We start from the raw sequence: 22,694 nt of genomic DNA, 5'->3' as shown, positions 1-22,694 counted from the left end.
CAGTCTGGCTCTGGCTTTCACACACTTTCAGCTGGTAAGTGACAGGGATTCCCAAAGCTATTGGGCCCAGTCTTAGCACATGTTCCTGTCCTCCACAGGAAACCAATACGCAGAAGCCTCACCCTCTGCAGCAAGCTTTCTGGTTTACTCTGTTGCAAGGATGTTTAGCAGTGGCCACTACTGCATCTCTCAGGGAGGGCTGAGGCTCTCAGAGATGACCGTGTGGGTCAAGTGACACCGTCACACTAAATGACCTTGGATGATGGGAAGTTCTCCGTGTAGAAATGGCCACCTTACTTTGTGACCCTCCAAACTACCAACATTAAACAACTCACAGCATGGAAAAGTCTAAACCATATCTCTAGTCGGACTTGGAAATCAGTCTTCCTTGCAGAGATCCTGGAGGCTGGATCACTCAATTGGCAGTAGCTTAATATAAACACAGTCTTCAGGGGTTACAATCTTTACGTAAAAATGTCACTGGCTGGACTTTTTCTTCTTTAAAATGGTCACATTTTCCTAGACTAAACCTCAAGGAAAGCTGTGAGCTCACTGCGTTGCCGTTACAGACAATCCATGCTGCCAGAAGTGTCCTCTGCTCACAGACCTTGCCATGCCTCATTATTCTGAGGCACACATTTGTGTATGTGCTTCTGCAACTCCCTTACATTCCAATAGTTGTGTAATGAGAGAGAAAAGAGAGGTAACATTAACCTGGCTCTATAGGTAATTACAGGACACAGCAGCTTGGAGAAGCCTTTGCAGAACACCTTCTGTACAGTTTTTTTTTTTTTATGCAAAGACCTGCTCTTTTCATCGCGCATACAACGTGATTGCTGGTTTGACACTGCAGGCTACACTGGTTTTATGAAGGATTAAATGCCACCTGAGACATATTTATCCTAAATAAATCACACATGGTAAACTACAGCATGTCAGTGTCAACGCCCTGGACGGCAGCGGAAAGGTTAGCCATACAGGGCTCGGGAAAGGCAGGAATTAGCATTGAGCCTCAGGACCGCAGGGCCGTGTGCCAACGGGGGAGGCGATCAAGAAGAAATATCTCCACTGGAAAACATCCTCCCCCCCCTTTTTTTTTTAACACGTATGAGGAGCCTGGAGAGGGCCATCACTTTGTAAAGGTCACCTCTATCCTGCTAACAAACGGGAGTTGATCCTGTCACTGTTTGGCAAAGACATGGTTTAAGGAGTTAAGGAGCCCTGCCATTTTTAGGAAGCAGGAGTGGTCACACTCAGCTAATTATGAGCCAGTGTCAAAGCTTAAGTTTTACCTTTTCCTATGACTTCGCTTGGAGGGTGGCTGGGTGTGGGCAGCTGGCTCTGCAATGGACACAACTCAAGGCAAAGAAACCAGGAGGCAGGAGGCCAGGCTCCTGTGGTACGCTCTCTTGTGGCCTTAGGAGGGATTTAAATGGCCCTTGTACTGACCCCGGTAGACTGTGCCTGTCATGGCACTGGGCTGCAGGAGCAGTCTGCTATACAGGAAACGCTGACAGCAGAGATGAAGGAATCGCCTTGGCAGGCTGGCCTTGACTCAGAGCACATCATCACCTTCAGTTTAATGCTGTAATTTTATTTCAAAGAAAACAACAAAAACAATTTTGCCTCTGAGGAAAGGGGTTATTTTACAATTTCGAAAAAAAAAAAGCATTGAAATCAAGAAATTAGCGGAACACAACCCTGCACCCAGCACTCGCAGTGTGTCCACCATGGAGCAGGCAGGGACGAAGGCCAAGGGTGGGCGTCAACTGTAATGTTTGCCATCAGTCTTCCCAGTCTCGGAAAGTCACAAATAAATCCTGGAAAAAAGGTACTGATACAAATATTTGTTATAAAAAGCAATGAGCAATATTTTCCACAGCAGACATTTCATGTACAGACGTTATGATATGAAATGAATTCAGGATGAGAATCAATTATCTTAACCAAGGTGGATTTTTAACTCAATAAAAATTTCAAGACTTTTTTCAAACCACAAATGAAAGATTTCTCTTGTGCAGAATGGCCACGGCAAAGGAAACACCTAACATATTTGCAGGGAGGAAATTTATACAGAAAATGAACTAACAGGCTTCCTTTGGTCTGGGAACACCAGTATCTTAAACTTAATAACAATAAAAGAACAATGTGTTCACTGCTTTAGATGCAGTCCTTGTAGCTCCGATTTTGAACCGGAGGTGGAGGGAGCTGACAGAACCGCATGGGCAGCGGCAGTCGGTGCGGACAGTCTGAGGGGAGAGGGTTTCCTGTTCCCATCAGGGGACACCATCCTCTGTCTTCTGATGACTTGACAGGGAACGAGGAGTAAGGAAGGAAAGCCAGGGAAAACTGCTTCTCACCACAGCGGTGCTGGAGGGGCAAGGCCATGAGCAGAGGGCCTAGGGACCAGCTCTGTGGCACAGGCTTCATCCTGCCTACCTACTCTTCTTAGGTTGCTGGGCAACCTAGGTGTAGGCGTTGCTCTGTACTCTCCTCTGGTAACATCAGCCTATTCAGTGGCTGAAGTTCCCAGCCTGAAGGGCCTGCTCAGCACACGTCCGACGTAAGCGGTACAAGCAAAGCTCGGCGGCCTCTGCACTGGCCCAAGCAGGTCTTTGCACACTGCCCTGTGCCCAGCATGGAGGCCTGCCTCATGCTTCTTGGAGCTCACTGTTTTCTCTTTGGCTCTGGATCACTGTGGCTGCTGGGGAGCCATCCTGGGTATAGATGACCATGCTGGTCAACTGTTCCGTGCTGCTTGCGCCCACAGTCTCAGCACTGAGGGCAGCCCCCGCCTGCAGGATCTCTGGAGAGCTGGCTGTCTCTATCACAGTGTGGGAGTAGACCCCTGAGTCCTCCTGCACACCCGGAGGCAACTCTGTTACAATGTAGTGGGTGGTTCCCTCAGGGAAGCTGCTGCTGGATTCACGGACCATGGCTTGGACCAGCTCTTCCGTTACAATGATCTGTGAGATCTCCCCTTCTGACTCTACCAGGTCCACGTGCTCAGCTGGCACCCTTAAGCCATGGGTCTCAGCCTCCTGCATGATGAATTGGGAGCCTTCTGCAGCCACCATGTGGACAGCGCCCTCCTCGTTCACGATGACCTGGGTCACGCCGTCCTTCATCAGCTGGCTGGCGGCACCTGTGTCACACACCGCAAACTGGAGAACTCCCTGAACCATTTTCTTGAAGGCCACCTGGGCTCGTTCCTGAGACGTGATGATGGCCGAGGGCCGGACAACCTGCGTCAGTACTTCCATGGCTGCTGGGCTCTCTTGGCCGTCCTGGAACAGCGGAGTCTCTGCAGCCTCTGCGTCGGCAGGAGCATGGGCCGGTTCCTGGCCGGGCAGCTGGATCAGCACATCCTTGTGGCTGGGCCTGCTCTTTTCCTCATGCCCTGCTCTGTGCTCCACCTCTCCCAACTCAGTGACAGCACACAGCAGTGCATCTAAGGCTGAGGAGGTGTCAGATGGAGGGACCACAGCCTCAGAAACACTCAACATATCCTGCTTGGTGACCTGCTGTATCACAGCTCCACCTGGACTGAGGTCCTCATCCACACTGGGACTCTCCACAGAGCCTCCCATGACAACTACCTGGGTGGCTCCATCAGCCAGCTGCTCCGGGAGGATGGGCCCAGGTACCACACTGCCCACATGAGACCCATTCTGACTGGTGGCAATGACCTGCCCGTGTTCTGTGATGTGGACCACCCTGGCCACCTGGCCCGCCATGGCCAGGGTCTGCAGTGTGGCCGCAGCAGTCTCCTCCACAGAGGCATCCAGGGCGAACTCCCCATCGTAGCCCTGGATGATGATGACCTGCTGGACCTGCTCTGGTGGTGACGCCTGCCTCTTGCTGCTTCTCAGGGACTTCTCCTTGACAGGCGAGTCCTCGGCCAGGGTGGCTGCAGTGAAGGGGCTGTCCGTCTCCACAAAGGTGGCTCCTTGTCCTTTCAGGCGGCACTCGTAGGACTTGGACACAATGCCTGCAGGAGACAGGGACTAGTTAGAATGTGGAAAGAGGACTTCAGGATTCAAGTCAGACAGCTCTTCTGCAGCTGCCCTGAAGCCTCAGCAAAGCATGTGTGGCCCTCCCTGCAGAGGCCAAGGGCTCCCCACTAGAAGCAGCAGGTGGCTGCTCATCATGGGCCCCTTTAAGGGGTGTTATGAGACACACTCGTACCATACTCATGTGACATCTGTGCAAACCCCAGTTCTCTGCAGCAGTGTGCAGGGTCCTGGGGCAGAATGCAGACAGCTCCTTCAGGATGGTGGCTAATACTGTCAACTCAACAGCGTCTCCAATTAGCTAGACTTAGACCTCTAGAAATACCTCTGATTATCTGAAAGAGGCTAGTCTCTGAGTATGTCCACGAGGGATTATTAGCTGAGGTGGAAGATCCACCTTAGCAGTAGAGGGCGCCATCCATGGGCTGGAGGCCTGGGCTGAATGAAGAGGAGAAAGAGAACTGAACACCGCATACATTGCTTGGCTTCTAACTGCAGTTGCAGTGCCCGTGGGCTGCAAACCCTGCCACGGTGCCTTTCCCGCCACCATGGACTGCATCTCTTTTCAGTGTCTTCAGACACTGTCACAGCAGTGAGAAAATTGCTACATATGCTTCCTCTCACCTCCAACAGCAAAGACAATGAGAGGAGCCAGCCGGGAACCAGCAGCAGGATTTTTTAATCCAAAGGAAAACCTCTTCTTAATGTTGAACTATCAAGTACTTGTTACTATCAAGTATTTGTTTAATTGATAAGGATAATAAAAGTTTTACACATTAAATTTTAAAAAATGTCACTAATAAATGCACCTGTAAGAGTTCACAGCAACAAATATTTACTAAAGCAAAGTTAGAGGTAGCCCAGTGTGGCTCTACCCAGCAGTATGGGCTGGCAGTGTGTCAGTCCACGGCACAGAAATACAAACAAAAGGCCTGGGCACCTGGAGTCTGGAAGATCTCTGCGAGTAGGCCTGAAGGGCAGGCTCTGGGGCCCAGGGAACAGCCCGTTCCAGCCGTACAGTTCAGGCACCCCATGTGGAAAAGGAGATATACAGTCATCAAAGCTGTGCCTGCTGACACGCCTATGGTGGCTCAGACACTGTGGAAGGGGACAAGCAAAGCTGAAGAGATGCAGAAACCACACACTCAGGCTGCAGGACGGTACTGAGGGAAGGGGCTGCTGAAGAGCCATGACCTGGCCCGTAGGGGACGGCGAGGACAGAGTGGTCGGAGGGATGAGAGCAGAGGCTGTGATATCCTCACACACCCCACCTAGGCGCCTGTGCAGAGAAAGCTGCTGACTTCTTTTAAACACAGAGACGAACTGTGGCACAGGGACAACAGAGTGGAGGCTTTCCCATGCCAGCCTAAAATTCCTTTTAGTGAGGGCACCGTGCCTGGAAAGACAGCAGACCCTTGGGTCGTGTGTGTGGCAATAAAAGATGAGAGGGTTGCTCTGCTTTGGGGATGAGGAGAGGACAGGAAGGAAGCGTGGGGAGAGGCACGAGGGGGAATCCTGGCATTCACCTGGCCTGGGGCTATTAGCAGGCTGACAGGAGGGGCCGCTTCTGCCCTGCCACACACCCAGCCATTCTGTTTTCAGCCCAGCCACAAGCCCATGGATGAGCTGCTTGCCCAGGAAGTCGGGGTGTATGAGCCCTGACAGGACTGGCCTGTCTTAGGAGAGAAACCTTTGAGCACAGATGGGAGGAAAAAGAGGCCAGAGAGAGTGGGTGGATGTGGGGTGCCCACCTCGAAGCCTCATCTAGGAGTCTGTAACTCAACAGGGTGAGGAAGGAAGGAAACTGTATCCCGTTTTCATCAAGTAGAGAATGAATCTAATTAGAGGCCTTGTTTTCTTCAGATCCTAGATTTTCTATCAATTTAAAAGTGTTTTATTGTCACCACCTCTCCTCCCAAACAAGAAAACAATCGACTCACATCTGTGTTCAACACAACAGCATCTGTATTTGAGATACATCTTACACTCTCATTGGCATGTCCTGTTTTGTTTTGTTTTTTTTTTGAAACTATGTGTTATAGCCTTACCTAGGAGGTGGGGGGTACTGAGACTTATAGTTCACTATTTATTGCTGGCATCCCATAAAGACAGCAGTTTTGCTATCCGCCTTGGTCTGGGCGCAGGCTCCAGACAGGGCCTTTAGGTTCTGACTGCTCAGAGGACACACCAGGCCGATTCTCAGACTACAGGACAGTTGTCCTGAACATGAAGTATTCACTGGTTCCTAATGCTATTTTTGTCGTTGTTAGAAAACTCTCTATGCTGTGGACGGGTTACGAAGTCACGAAATCTTAGCTCAGGAAAAGACAAGCATCCATCTGACCAGCTCCACCCCCAGGAGCTCCTTCTTCATGCTCACTGGTGAGTACAGGATGCATGCTAGGGATGCTGTTCAGCCTGGTGCAGTAGGGAATGCCAGGAGACGGACCTCGGTATCCCAAGGTCAACTAAATTTCCCCCTTGGTTCTCGATGCCCGCGAGCCTTGTCAAAAGACAGTGCACCTGAAGTGTACCCTTCCTTCTCTCACCCACTCTGTTGGGAATGGAGCACCAGCTGGACCACTAGGTCGGGCTGTGTCCTGACCTGCCTCCACTGGCATACATTTTGGAGAGTAGCTGCAGGCCCACAGTCCCAGGTGGTGTTCTGGGTTTTCACCTGGGGATCTGGAATACCTCCTACAGGACCCTGAAGGGTGCTGCTCAGCCACCTGCTTGTGGCTGTAAGCTCCCGTTGCCACCTCGTCTTCTTACTTTTCAAAAAAGCAAAGCTCTCATTTGCCAGGACCAGTGGTTAGCTCTCCAGACACAAGAATCTGGGTAACAAGTGAGGTGGCAAAAGCCTAAGGTCCCTAAAAGAACCGGCTCAATCAGGACTGCACGTCTCCACCTGCCCTCGGTTTTCTTCTCTGAAATGTCAGACTGAGGAGTGCCACACATCTGTGCCTGGGTCTGGGTTGGCCTGGTTCCTGTCTGTCATCCACTGGGCCATCCCGTCCTCATCTGGGTCTGTCAGGTTCTCTTTTGGTATGCATGCAATTTCCCAATCGAGCTCTAACTTTTCGGCTCAGGATGTGGTATTTTGCTTGCCTTCCTAAATTGTGATTTTGATTTGTTTTTGCTCATTTTAATTTCAAGGTCACACACAGTGTAATTCAGAGGGAAATCTGGGAGTGACATAAAGAGAATGTTGCATTCAACTTGCCCTGCCCCAGTGATGCCCAAAGAGGGAATACTGCCATTACAGTAAAAAAACGAGAGAAACCAAGCTGGGGAAATAAGCAACGTCCTGTTCTTAGGAGGCGAGCAAGGTCACACTTGCTTGAGCCTCAGCAAAGCCATTCCTCACTGGCAACTGGAGGGAAATGTCCTGGGCGCAGAGCAATCCTCTAGGTCCCTTGCAGCACTGATAATCACCAATTCTGAACTACTTGCTCAGCTTATTTGAATCCAGAAACGGGTTAAGTTCCTTCCAGACCATTAAAGTAAACTGCGTGGGTAAATACTGCTGTCAGTTGGGTCTGTGATGAAGCTTAATGCCACCAACATCTTAACCTCCGGCAGCACGGCCCCCGGCTAGTCCATCATAGTTCATAAATGTGAGTGCAGGTCCGTCTCTTGATTCAGCAATTTAATAACTCCGAGTGCTGTCAGTACTGCTTTGAAAAATAGCACCTATAAAATGTAACAGCCTCAATCAGATTGAAAAAGATTCACCCATTGAAGAGTCTTCCATTTCAACCATAATGAATTAATGGGGAACTATGTAGAAGTTCAAGCGTCATTTAAACGGATGTGAATCTCTCCCGTGACTTCAGATTCCAACTGGTTATGATCAAGAATGTACTGGGCACACAAGCTCTTTCTAGTGAAACCTGCCAGTGCGATGGCCTCAGGAGTGGCCCTGGTGGACAGGGAACTGTTCAGGCTTTATCCCAGATGGCCTAGTTACTGCTGTAGCTCCAGCAAGACCGAAGATCTGTAACAGTCTGTGCATGGCCAGCCAGCATTGGTTTTAAAAGACACTGCTGAATTTCAGAGGGATGACAGTATCAGAGCACCTACATTTAGTCTTCGGACCTGTTCTCAACAGGGAGACACAGTCAAGCAGAGGTTGGGAATGCAGTTAAAAGGCGGCCCTGTTTATGATTATTAAGTCGCTTTATTGCTTATTTGCTTCCATGAGTAGAGATACCGCCCATGTCTAAATGTGTGGAAGAATTACCAGCTGAGTAGGTAATAAAGATTAGGTTTTTTTTGTTTGTTTGTTTGGCTGGCTTAGAACCTGTTTTCCAGGAAGTGGTTTTGGGCTAAGCCTTGTTTCCCTAGAGCACAGCAAGGAAGCCATGCACCTTCTGGAAGACAAGGCTCCAGAGCTGCAGACAATGCAAGGGAAGGTGGTGCCTCCCCAGACCACGCTGGGGCTGCCCCCTCCGGCCGCTCTGGGCAGCTGGGGAGCTGCTGCGCACCTGACCCTTCCTTTGTGTGTGAGCTTTTCTACGCTCACTGTCATCGTTTCCCCACAGAATAAATACCTTATGCTTTTGTTAAGCTTACATTTAATTAAAATGTACAGAATTTGTGCAGTAAACTCAAATGAAACAAATAAAACAAGGGCCCCCTCTCTTGAAGGCATACGTTGTGAATGAAAAATGTCATTACAGACTAAAAAATTTTGCAGTAAACAGGGCCTACAGAGAGAAGTTTCCCCTGTAATGACATCCATAAAATACACAAATGGCACTTTTAGTACCATCCTGAATATGGCATTTTCTGTGCTCTACACACAATCTAAATGGTTTGATCATAGAGCATAATACTCCATTGGGTTTATAGAACAATCAATGTTCCATAAAATGATGTATTTATCCAATAGTAGGCTCAGCAGTTACTGGTCTATGACATTGTAGGACACAGGCTTGGGCTCCTCTCAGCACACATGCTGGCTGTAAAACTTATCTAACACCACTTCAACAACTTCAGCTCATCTGTGGCAAGTAATTTGTGGAAGCCTCAGCTTGGCTTAAAAAAAAAAACTTGTAATAAAAATTCATAGAATTTTCAGGAGAATGAAGGCTGATGACAATAGAAAGGTCACATTGTGTCTGCACTAAAGGGGTCAAAGGTTGTTGGCGGTTCTAAAACTGAAAGTAGATTTCATGCATCGTGTAGCAGATAAAGATGGCATTAAAAAGACATGTCGTGGGGTGAGAAGCCTAGTGCCTGTGAGAGTGGTGTTAATATCCTATGTAAACCGCTCTGCAGCTCTGAGCCAGCGTTTACTTCACACATGGAGCCTTCCTGAATAGCACTAAACGTTTATGTGCTGCTGGGGTATACTGCAGGTTCTGTGGTGTGGAGTCTGTGTTTTGGTTTTAAGTCACTAAACCCTGAAAATGCTGGGCTGCTCCAGTGTCATAATTAAAGCGCCTTCGATATAAAGTGATCCAAAAAATAATACTTTTCATATAAAAATTTGGGGCACACATGACACTGTGATTCTTAAGCCATGTATAATTTTTCTTGACTTCCATTTTAAGATGTAATTTTAAAAGGAATGTTAAAAAATCATACTTAATGTCTATTAAAATGAAACAATATTAACAGATTATGCTAATAAATTAGAGCCATATTTTAATGTCACAAAAGCTTATAAGTTTCTCAAGTGAAAGCAGGAGAAATGACAAATTAAAATTCAGTGAAATATAACCTTTTAGAAGTTTCGAGCAGGGAATACATTATTCTCACAATAGCAGTCAGCAATAGTTTAGCCAGTCAATGTCGATAATTGCTCTGTAATTTATTCATCTTAAAGACAGCAACAATCCCTGGCATCGTGCAGGGTGCCCGCTTCCAACCTGCTTCAAAGAGTGAGAGCTTTCCGAGCAACCTGGTCCAGTCCACATGGGGAGGGGCTCCTTGTCCTGTACAGCTTCCCACACACCACACACACACACCACACACACACACACACACACACACACACACACACACACACCCGGTCCAGTGCTGTGCAGGACTTGTTTTGAGATTTAAAAAGAGCACGTTTCTGGAAAAATGATAATAACGGGGGTGGGGTAAGCCTCTTGGACTTGTATACCAGTAAATAAGGCATAACTTTTTTTGAGATTACAGGTTGTTCAGTATCTAACGTCCATTACCTCAATAATTAGAAAATGCATTCTGGCCAGTGTTATTAAAATTCGCATAGAAAACAGAAACAGGCAGGATATTTGAGGCACAAAATTAAGAATTACTTTTGGCCTTTTATGTACTTATTGAATATAAGCATCATAAGAGTGAGGCTGTCTCATAGCACGAGCTTGGTTACTCTGAGACTAAGGTAAGCCTCCGTGATGCAGCTCACCTAGGCATGCAGTACGCACATCACAGCAATGACCCCAGGGCATCTTGTCAAAATACTCAGTTACACCAGATATAGCCCTGAACAGGGATACCCTAAGAACTGCTGTGGAAATCAGCATAACCCCCAACCCCCGCCATTTGATGAAGGTCTCTGTTTCCCAAGAGTCAAAAGAAATTATTATTCTGTAAAAAATTAGTTGAAGTCAGGCCACTGGGAAGCTCTTCAGACATGAGGTCAGACACATAAACTCTGAAGATGCACCATGCAAGTTTGGGCCCATATAAAATGAACTGGGGCAGTCACTTAGACACCACGTGTTTAAACTCCTTTTTCCTTAAGGACCACCAGTGTTGTGTTTCACACTGGTAGTGACAGAGATGACTATGGAAGACCTCTGAAAAGAATTCTAAGATATCCAGAAAAAAATGAAGAATAAATTTTATGTCAAGTTGGAAATATATACTTGTTCAGGTTTCTAACTTCACCAAGAATAGTCTCTGTGGGCCCAGGTATCTCCATGGGCACTGGAGAGTGACGAAGGATAAAAGACAATATTTTACTTTAAAGAAATTCCGTATTATATCAGACCCTTAGGTATATATTATCATTTTCATGCATGAAGATCTGGGAGTAATGGGAGCCGGGCACACAAATCTCACTCAGTGAGGTGAGAACGCGTCCTTTAAGGTTATCCTGCCAGGCTTTGGGTGGGGGTGAGAGGAGGCAGTGGTTAACTGTTTCTCTGCTGAGCAGACTCCTGTGAGCTGCAGCAATACATCACGGGATGCCAACTATATAACTCTGGAAAACCCACTCATGTGACAGAAACAGTGTCATCAGGTGTCGCGGAGTGATGGAACAGCACTTTACAGTTAGACTGTGAAGGGCTCTATCTTGTTATTTACTCATGAAGAGCACTTCCTAAAAACAGCAAGGTGATTCACCAGCAGCCTGCTCAAATGTCTCTAGTCCATTCTGACAGACCAAGGGAGAGGTAGTGGGGGGAGCGGGGAAGCAGACAGTAGAGGGATATCTATGTTTGCACCTGTACAGGGTGCTGTTCACATTCTAGAAATGATTTTGGGTGCATGGGGCCAGAAGGCGGGTTGAGTGATCTCGCATCTCCTTCCAGGGCAGTCTCCCTGGGAACATACTCACCGAGGGACTAAGGCTCGCTCGCCCTTGCACACCATTACCTGGGGCAACGTTCATGCCAGAAACTGAGAATGGGGGGGGGGTGTCTCAGCTTTCTCCTCTTTCCACAAGGAAGCTAGAGGCCCGAAGAAGGGCTGGAGAACGCCAGTCCTGCAGTGGGGACCTTTCTGATGGCCTCCAAGTCCTTCCAGGTGGACAGCACACATCTGTTCATGTAAGCCTGCCTAGGTTTGGCTTCTCTTAACTAGTACAGGCATTCTTTCTGCTTTATGAAATCAGGAAATTAAGAAGCTCAACGACCTTTTCCAAAATGTCCTCTGACAGTTTATAAATGCTCAGTACAGATAACACAACATCGGGAGACAAGACCTATTTTTCAAAAAGTTGTACACATTATACATACCTTAAAATTATGTAAATACAAAGCTAGGCAGTGTCGCTGGAGGGCATGCCTCTCAGGCTGACTTTAGAGGCTAACAAAGCAGAGTCAGCGTGTCTGCCCTTTGTTTCCTGGCAAGCGCTATGAGCGGATCCCACTCAGTCTCTTAGTTGAGCCCTATCTCCTCCATATTCTAGTATCTTTCCCGAGGAAATGAGAGGAAACATACATTTGTCTTCATTGCAGACACTTTTGTATGAAGGTAAAAAGCAAACTGCTTCCCAGCAACAGCACAGAGGCACCATTAAAATCAAATTTACAGTAAACAGAACCTACAGCTGGGGTAGAACACTAACTGTTAGGATTTTAATTATCTGCAAAGCTCTTGGAGGTCGAACATCTGCTCCTACCCAAATGACAGCAGCTGCTTGTACACACTTAAGACAATGCGGGCTTCTTCCCTGCATCTTACAGTGAGTCATATGGTCTTGGCACATGGCTGCTTTCTTCTTGGCCTGACTGGGTAAGGGAACTGAAGTGTCTTGTGGGAACAGTCCTGAAAAGTTTGATCCCACCTTAGGGAAGACATCCCAGCCTGCAAGACTGTTGAAGCAGCAGCAGAAAAGGCTGGGCATCAAGGGGTGGGGCATCAGTCCCTTCTGGCATCAACCACATGGCTGAGGGGCAGGTCAGCCCTATGGCTTAGCTTGGGTGAAGCCCTGCTGTTGTTCCGGCCTCCTGCATACACTGGCATAGGTAGGGCAGGTAGGTGTTGCCATGATCAACATGGAAAATGTAATGTTTCCTTTTCAACCAGAGGACGCTGAAATCTTTACTTGGTCTTTTAAAAAATCTTCTATGCTGCCTGGTGTATAGATTGGGAGCTTTGGTATACAGAAGTCCACTAAGCCACCAACTCTGTCTGGATGCTGATTAAGTCGCAGTGGTACAACATGGGACAGTAAATTATTGAAGGATCTAGGATGTAGGTGCTGGTCCCGCCCACATGTCCACTTGACACATCAGAAACAACACTGATAACTGAGAAAGACTGTCCTGTCTTATGTGGTGGCTCTGATCACACCCGGCTCTTCACAGGAGCCTAGACTGATCCCTGGATGTGCTGAGTGCTTCCTGCTTACTGCACAGGTGCGAGGACAGCACCTGGGAGGTGACTTCTGTGACACTAGAGGCCGGGCATCCTGTTTCCAAGAATACAGGGTGACTGTGTTTGAGTTGAGCTAGAGCATGAAAGGGCTCTGGGGCAGACCAGGGGTGCTATGTGGAACCCTGCTTCTTGGGTTCCTACCTATCCTGGTGGCAGGATGGAGGATCACTGCTGGGAAGGAATGAAGGATGGGCTCTTGCTAAATTCCAGTGGAGAACTACAATGCAGTTCTCCTGGGATTCTGCCTTAGAAAAACTCTCCGACCAGTGACAGACAAGGCTGAGTCATGGGGCACGTGGTTATAGTGCATCATTGCCTTGTGACTTGGGTTCTCCTGGGCCTGATGTACATCCACAGCTGCCTGCTCTGAGTGGACTCTATTGAGATCACCAGCTATGAATTAGGAAGGCCTAAGGGTGGGCTATCATCACACAGAAACAGCACTTCTGGGATCAGCTGGAGTCTGTGAGCTGCTTTAGTATGTGGGCACACTGTACCCATTGGCAGACATGCAAAGTCAAGCATTTAAAATGAATCCAAACAAAGATTTCCTTAAGGCCAAGCAAGCACTCTCCTTTAACAATTATCTCCCGAGACACGAGGAGAGAATGCTGTTTCCCCGATGGCAGAGCTGGACACTGGAAGATCAGAGTCACCGAGAACGATGACAGAAGGTTATTTTTTATTTAGATTTCACCAAGACAGGAAAGAACACTAAACAAGGTCAGACCTTCAGTGGAGTTCAAAGACAGCATGGAAACAAAGAAGATTTATTAAATTCTAAGTCACCCAGTAATACTGTTCTTCAATTCTACATCTGCTATGGTTTTAGTTTCCTTTATATTACTAACTTAAATTTCCTAACTATTGAACAAACACCAATATTGACAGTCTACTGTATCAGCAAGTCAAATCTGAACTACAAAAACTCTGGTGTGTAATAAATTAATAATCTACTAGAAAGAATAACCCACACCTTCTAGGGCAGGAACTAGGAAGCACCATGGAAACCCTGCAGTTTAAAGGATGAGTAAGAATGTTTCTAGGCAGTAAAAAGTAGTGGAGAAAATCCTGTACTATTCTGAGCAGATGACAACCCTGTAAGCAGTCTGGCTTGGCCTAAAGATTGTAGCCTGCGGAAGGAAGGCAGGAATCGGGATGGAAGAGGTGGGAATTGTTAGGTTATGCAATATTGAGGGCGGGGCTTGAACTTAGGAATCAGTAGTCACTAGGGAGCATGAAGAGATCTAAGCAAGGAGGCACAACCACAGCTGTGCTACGAGAAGGGAACCGTTAGGAAGCGGCAGGGTCCCTTCTAGCGATGCACTGAGGGCTGAGATTAAACTGCAAAGGTCAAAGAGAATTAAGAGATTAAGGACATTTTAGCTTCTTTGTTTCTTGATGTCCTGTAGGCAAGCCACTCTACCTGCAAGCTCTCATCACACCTCCTCTACCTATTCTGTTCATTTACCCTCTAGTTCTGTATGCCCTACCTCCTCAGAATATAAGCTCCCCAAGAGAAGGAACCCGGCTTGTTGTGCAAGCACTTGGCACAATCTATGGCACACTGCATTTAAATAATTATCGGCAGATCAGAGGCCACAGTGGGAGTGCTATGACTCCCAGTGGGAGAAAGGGGGGCTACTATGTAGTGGAGGACAGAGCTCAAGAAGAAGATTGGGTGCTGCTTGCTTGAGACACTCAGCTTATAAGGTATGACGGAGTCAAACTTTGACCCACATTTTCGAGGGTGGCAGAGGTTGAGGATAGTGGGGAGGAAGAGGAAAGACAATGTGCTAATATGCCAAAGGCTTGAAGCTGCTGGGAGGAGGAAGAAGCTGATGGTATCATGTTAGGAGTCCTTGGCATCCCTGTGGTAGCTTCAGTCTCCACACCCCTCTGCCCGCTGTCTGAGTGGGGTGGAGTTAAAGGCCCTCCTTTACTATCTAACAGAGTCGAGGCCACTGTAGGCTGTGTGACACCCTGATCCCTGTAGCACAAGGACTGACATTCCCTTTAGTTCTCTTCTGAAAGCTAGAGCAGTGCCACCCAGAATTTGTACATCTGCAGGGATGGCACCATACAGTGGTGCCCATGTGCCTAGGTATTACAGAAGTCAATGGTTCCAGTCTCAGCCACACACCCATGGTAGCCTTGGTTTATGTCCAAATGCAGAGAAACACCCACTTTAACATCTACATTGTCAGGAGTAATACACTGTACAAAAATGTCACTTTCTAAGTAGGTACCTACGAGTAGTATATTCTCACGGCTTGTAATATGAAACAAAATAGACATATAAACAGTCATGAAAACTATCTAGGTAGGGTTTTTGAAAAACCACGGAGGACTTACCAGAGTTGATGAGAAAGGCTTGCATTACTGACCACCTGCAGCAATGCTTGCTTTCTGTGGGAGAGCCAGGGAGGGGCTTGTCTAGTCAGTTCTGGGCCTGGAATAAGGCTGGGCTTTGTGAGAAACTGCACCCTTGGCTAGTTCCAGAACATATGCAGTGCCACAAGTTAGCTAGGAGCTGTGGTCACACAGACAGTGTGTGTGTGTGGCAGGGGGTGGTGGTGGTGAGCAAAGAACAGGACTGAGGAAGAGACTTCAGAGACATGAACAACTGAAGACTCGGGGCCAAGCAAGGAGACTGGGAAGTCAAGACATGGGTCATGGGAGGCAAAGAGACAGTGATAACCAACTTGAAATGTAAAAACAACAACAAAACCCAGGAAGACAGACAGTAGACTACTTCTGGGAGGCTTCTATGCTATTACAAAGACCACAACACTTATCACTCAGTAGGATGCCGAGTGGGGGGAGCATCCAGACCCACAGAGAATGAAGGCCTTTTACCAGTAAGACAAGTCACCATGAGGACAGTATGGCACCAGTGCTGTGCTGGTCACTGCCCTTTATGACACACAGTCAGTGAGCTGTGAATGTTCACATATGTCCCTTTTACATAAAATCAGAAGACAGGCAATTTGATTATTGTCTTCATTAACAGAAGCAAACAATGGGTTGGGAGCCTGGAATGATGTTCTCCAAATTGTGGGAACTCCCCTGTTTACCTTCATTTCTGTTCACTCGTAAAGAATGTCAAGCATTTTGCTGAACAAAAATGCTCTGTTCTTTCTTGGAGTAGCAAGGCAATCAGAATGACAGTGCTGAATTACTTCCTCATTTGCCGGCTGAAAGAAACTCAAAGCAGAATTGCCAAAGGGCAAAACAGAGAGTGACACTATATATCTCAGTTTTTATATATGTCCATTTGATTACTGGGTTTGCATGTCTGCATTATCCTGGAGATCTAACAGTTATCTAAGTTAATTTACAGAGTGCCGAGCTTTGAGTAGGGACCAAGCTTGGAAAGTATCATTAAGATACTATGGTATACTTGGGAGACAAATGCCTAATTCCCACAGAATGCCCTGCCTCCAGAGAAGGGAGGGAAAAGGGGGAGAAAAAGGGATCTAAAAAAAAAAAATCAAAATACTGGACTAAATCTACACTGATATCCTTTGGGTATTCATTCTGAGGGGATAAGCCAAGAGAGATGCAGGTTCTCTCTTGAGAATCTCTCAGAGATTCTACCTGTGACAGGTTCTGAGACTTTGTTCAAAGGAGGAAGGGTGACTTGGTGCTGATGATCACTGGCTGGCTGCATGATGACGTCACAGGCTAACTATTTGATGGCAAGTAGATTATTAGAAAAACTGAAATTTACCCTGGAACTTTCAAACACATGACAACAGTGCCTGAGATGGCTTTGGGTCCTACAGCTACTTGGCTTCCAAGTTCTGGGTGTTTTCTGGGTGTGGTTGGGCCGTTCTAGCTGTAGGATTCTGCTATTACTGGCTAACGCTGACAAAGCATGCCACTGCATGGGCAACTAGAGGGATCCCTGCATAGTCTAGAGAAAACAGTCATCCTAGCCTAAAAACTCCTGCTCGGATATGAAAGCAGGATGAGAGCATAGACTCTTGTATAGTGAATATACCTCTACTCAGTCAGCACAGCCACCATTTGTACTATCTGGATCTAGAAGTTAATGGGCTGATTGATTGTAATATAAGAGCTCAAAAGGATTGATAGTGACCACATTTAGCTGAGTGTGAGTTCACTAAAGACTTCCTTCTGATCATCTGAATGGAAATCCAGAAGCAGTAACAACCAGCTAAGTCAAGCTTGGTTGTTTTGTCACATTGAAACTCTACATATTTAAAGATGGGAAATGCTGACTCTTGAGGATGAAGAAACAGAGAGCAAGAGGAAAATGCGATAGGTCTGTAGATTCATGGCTGGAGACTTATTGTCAGAGTATATGCATTCATCATAATGTAGTTAGTATTCCATTTGAGATTCAAAACCAAGTTCCAGGTCTTTCAGTTTGAGAAACCTTACGAATTTACTCAAGGGTCTTGGCATTAAGGTTTCCATTTTGTAAGAGAACAGGGTGCGGGGTGAGAAATACTAGACAGAGAGTGAACGGTGCAGCAGAGGGGGTGGAGAACGGGTGGATGCTGCAGACCCTGGCATTTACTAAACAGTTCCACAAACAGCATGGTGGAGAACAAGGCAGTGAGACAAAAAAATTTGTCTTGGGAGGCTGCCACAGACTGGCCTGGAATATTTGTGTTGCATTTTCAGGAAACTTTAGCTTCATTTTCATTCTCTTAAGAAGAGTCTATCTGTAGAAAACCAACCCCTTGTCAACTGTTTTGGTGGATGCCCCAACTCAAGCCAAAAAGGATGTTTAAAGAGATAAGATCAGTGCTTATGGTTTATGTATACAATGTAAGATGAATGGTTCGGTTATTAACATGCATTTTAAACAAAATGAAAAATAACTTATTTTGAGTTGGAGAGAGATGGATTTTAAAAACTTATTCTTAAGATGAATGTATCTACATAGGAATGATAGGAAAAAGGGTAGATTATCTACTTTAATCCAAACAACAACAATATCTCAAAATATCTTATATTGTATGGGTTTTGGTTTATTGATACAAATTGAAAGTTATTTTTGCCACACTATATGTATATTTCTACTCTTGTTTGGGGTATTGTTATGCAATTCATTTAAAAAATGTAATGTTTAATTGAAAATACAGGTTAGTAGTTAGTCACCTATAATAATTAAACGTGTACTCAGTCATATTAGGTATGTTCTCAAAGTTAAACAGATATATTTAGATAGATAGATATGTTCTTCAAACATTTCAAAGACCTACAGAATAAGGCACTTAGCATATTTAATAACCTAAGGTTTTTTTTTATGACAGTGAGACATTTCTGCTCTTGACAGTACCAATTTACTTCAAATTATGATGGACACTGAAGAACCTCTGTATGGAGTTTGCTTTATTTATGGTAAAAGCTAGACATTTGGGCAAAAAAACCCCCAAAAAACCAACCCCCCCCCCAAAACTGCATAGTGTTCAAACTGGATTAGCAGGATGCAAAAAAAAAAAGTTACTTACCAACTTTGTCAAGAAAAGGTAGGACAGTCCTTTAAAATTCCTGATTCACAAAAATGTCTGTCAGATATATTAGATCTGTAGTTGAAAGTTGGATGCCTCAAAGTTACAGGAAAACTTTAGGTGACTGTCCAGGCAGCAAGATGTCCCTGTAACATTATTCTCTTCTGGGATTTTTGATGGACTTAAAGACTAAATAATTAAAGTTTGCCTTAGATGTGATAAAAAGTAAATTAGGTATAAAACTCTGGACTCACAAAGATAGATAATGGAATATTTTCTCTAATTTTTGCCAAATGCCAATGGACTTGATATTGTAACTGTAATTCTTACTTGGTAACTGTTTTTATTATATATAGTTTTACTACATTAAAGTTAAAACCTTTTTTACTTAGACAAAAAGAGAGAAATGTAAAACAATCCTTCTGTATACTGTGAAGATGTGTTGCTCTCGTTGTAAATAAAAAACAGATTGGCTGATGGCTAGGCTGGATTTTTCACGGCAGAGAGAATGTTGGGAAGAAAAGGGGTGGGGTCTGAGGAGTTGGGAGGAGATGCGGAGAGAAACAAGATGAACTTGCCATGTTAAAAAATGTACTGTCACAGGGCAGAGCATATATAAAAAATGTGTTAATTTAAAATGTAAGCATTACTAACAAACTTGAGCTATAGGCTGAGCATTTATAATTAATAATAAGTCTGTGTGGTTATTTGGGAACTGGTTGGTGGGACAGAAAAGTCCACCTACATATATACACACATGTTGTACTTACTTCCCCTAGCTAGTACTCAAGACATGAATATGAATGGAGTCTCTTTCTCTTTCTTTCTCTCATTCACACACACACACACACACACACACACACACACACGCACACACACACACACACGCGCACACGCTTCTACTTTTGATTTGGAAAGCATTTCATTTCTCATCCAAACATACCGTTGACTTACTTATTTTATAGAGATATCCTTGAAGAAACTCTTTGCTGAAATGGAATTTGAAGACTGAATGATGAATGCAGCCATAGCTAGTGGGGAGCGCCCAGCAGAGGTCTGGTGAGTAGCCAAGCAGCCAGGCAACTGCCAGCCTCTGCCTGACACACCTCTATCTGAACAACAATAATTTTGTTTTAGTAAACCACTTATCCAGCATCACAGCCCTATCAATGAGAATCACGTTATCTATGGCAGATTATGAGTTTTAGTGAAGGGCCATCCAAAGTTGGGAGTAGCCAGGGTTATTTAATTTTGGGTCCATTTCCTGATTAGAAGCATCACCCAATGTTGTCCTAAAACTGGGAGAATGGCAAAAAGGTGAGGGCAGAAGAAAATACCAAGTCAGCTCCAGCTTGAATGAGGAATGCCCAAAACAGTGGAATCCAGAAGCAATATGGCACCTTCAGCATGACTTGTTTAGAAATGGTGCTGTCTATGAACAGGATCTGCGGGCCTTGCCTCTTTACTAACGAAAACAATGAACCCACAAGGCTTCATATAAACAAGTTTTGTTCCCACTGGAATATGACTCTGGAATATGACTCTCTCTGCCTCAATCAAGAGGGAAGGAGGAGATCACCTGCTCTTAACACTTCCGAAAAGGCCAAGACCTCTTTCTTTGCTAGATGGTTTTAATGTTGTGTTTTCTTTGGTCTCAGAGTTGACCTCATCCTCAGTATTTTTTTTTCACAGAACTACTTAGTATATGTCAAAACTTACAGGTCAAAATAACACGTAACTATTCAATGTGATGGTTTAGCAATTAAAAAAAAAAACAGGCTTGTGAAAGGGCTCAGGAGGTTAAAAAGCACTGCTGGCCACCAGTTCAGTCCTTGTAACCAGCACAGGGATAGGAGCGAACTGACTCCCTTAAGTTGTCTTCTGATCTCTACACATGTGCTGTGGCATGCTCATATCCGATCCCCCGTTTCCTAAGCCTGTGCACACACACACACACATACACACACACACTAAACAATTAAAAAGTCTTTTAGGGGTTTGAACCTTGAAAGCTACCCACATAGACCTACAAATACCTACATATACCCACATAGACCTACATATACCTACATATACCCACATAGACAGCACTACATGAATATAAATACAGGCGGTGAGGGTAAGTGGGCCTAGCGCGTTTGGAGACCTTGGCGAAGAAGCACGGAGAGTTCAAGCACACATTAAGTTAGGAGGAAAAAGAGGTGGTCAGGGCAAGAAAGGAGAAGCTTTAGGGATGGAATGAACTCAAACATATTGTATCCATGCATAAAATTCTCGAAAAAAAAAAGATAATAAGCGTTCCTGAAAGAGAAGGAAAAAAAAAAATCCCGTTCCTGATCATCAAATGTGAGCTTCTTGGTAAAGGCATTTTAAGAACCCGCACCTGCTAATCGGCTACTGCACTTGTTCCTAGGCAGCGTATCAATGGAGGGAGGGGGGAGAAAGCAAGGAGCTCCACAGGCTGCACAAAGGGACCTGGGATGGCAATCAGGTTGTGAAAATATCATCCACAAACCGCAAGTTCATACAGGAAAGGGCCTCAGGGTCGGTGTAGCTCCAAAACACAGGGAGCATGTTTTAACTTACTTAGAGGAGGCACTTCTCCAAAAATTATAGCATTGCATGCATAAATGCACACTAGAAAAGAAACTAACATCTACAGTCTCTATAAAAATGCCAAGCAAACCCACTATGAGCTACACAACCCAAGGACTAGGATTTGGCTACAACTTAAGAAGACCAATAGCACTAAGTGCTGGAGAGGACGTGGGGTACTGCTACTTTCACATATTACTGATGAGAATGTAAAGAGGTTCAATCATTTCTGGCAACAATTTGGCTACTTTTTGCCACATCTTTCCACAATAACCCCCCTAATTAAATAAAAACACAAGTTGAATTAGATACCTGAACTAAACATTTGTAGTTTATAATCATTCCCAAGTAGAACAACCAAAATGCCTATCACCAGAAGAACATACCAATACACCCATACAATGGAATACTACACAGCAATGATAGAGTCTAAGTGATGTTAGGCTCAACCATAGGAATGAATCTCAAAACTATTATGTTGAATAAAGTAAAAGGCAGCATACTGTCAATTCCACTTATGTGCCATTCTGGAAGACACACAGCTGAGTGCTAGGGAATAGGGATAAGTCATGATGAAACAATGGGACTTTCTTATGGGACAACTTTTACTTGGTTGAAGAGATGGTGGTAGAGACAGCTGCATGTGTATACACTAGTCAAAACCACTGTTCTTAATCTATGGATTCTCAGGACTCCAAGACACATTATCATTTGATTTTTTTTCAAGACAGGGTTTCTCTGTAGCTTTAGAGCCTGTTCTGGAACTGGCTCTTGTAGACCAGGTTTGTCTTGAACTCACAGAGTCACAGAGATCCACCTGCTTCTGCCTCCCAAGCGCTAGGATTAAAGGTGTGTGCCACCACTGCCTGGCATGACTTCGTTTTTTAAAATCACTAGATATCAAAATAATTTAATGACTTGGTTTTAGCACTCGACAAATCCCATCTGTTTAGTTTCCTTTTTATTTTATAGAGGCAACACAGGCCTCATTGAATAATCCTCTGACGTTTAAGAAGCACCCAAGTCATTAAGTTAAAGCATCATTTACTTTTAAGTTTCAGTTTTAATTGGTAATCCAGAAATTCAAAGATTCTGAAATATTCTGACACGACAAATATGTGTGAATTGATGCTTGTGATTAAGAGATGTGGCTGTCTGAAGCCAGGTGGTCTCTGTCAGCCAAGTGTGGTGCTGTGCTTATGGGGGAAGCCAGGGACTCTTTACTGCCATTTAGACGTTCTGCCCATAACTGCTCTATCTCATTAAAGAAAGACCACCCTAAGATTCATTCCGCTGTATAGGAAGACAGCAAACTGGCCTGTCTACCAGATGGTTGTAGCTGGGGTAAGTTAACGTTGTTCTTAGCTGTCTGCCCTTCAGGTACACGGTAGCTCAACAGGCTGCTTGTTTGTCCTCTTGATGAGTTTCAACACCAGCCAAACGTGAGAGACTCAAGTTCCTTACAAGGCCTGTAAGTCACAGCTAAAATGGCATCATGAAGGCAATTTGG

The 22,694-nt window shown here is 45.3% G+C and overlaps 1 protein-coding gene across 1 annotated transcript in view; it reads right to left on the bottom strand.

Annotated features, from left to right (window-relative positions):
• Window positions 1-1,573: 1,573 nt before the first annotated feature.
• Znf407 (zinc finger protein 407) overlaps window positions 1,574-22,694 on the bottom strand; it is a 380,369-nt gene continuing 359,248 nt past the window's right edge. Inside the window, exon 9 of the mRNA XM_085676351.2 lies at window positions 1,574-3,991. Within this exon, the coding sequence (XP_085532477.2) occupies window positions 2,652-3,991 (1,340 nt within the window). The 3' untranslated portion in view covers window positions 1,574-2,651. The remainder of the gene's footprint in view (window positions 3,992-22,694) is intronic.

Source organism: Myodes glareolus, chromosome 13, assembly GCF_982192425.1.
Source record: "Myodes glareolus chromosome 13, mMyoGla1.1, whole genome shotgun sequence".
Lineage (NCBI taxonomy): Eukaryota > Metazoa > Chordata > Mammalia > Rodentia > Cricetidae > Myodes > Myodes glareolus.
This window is presented reverse-complemented; position numbering and strand designations above follow the sequence as displayed.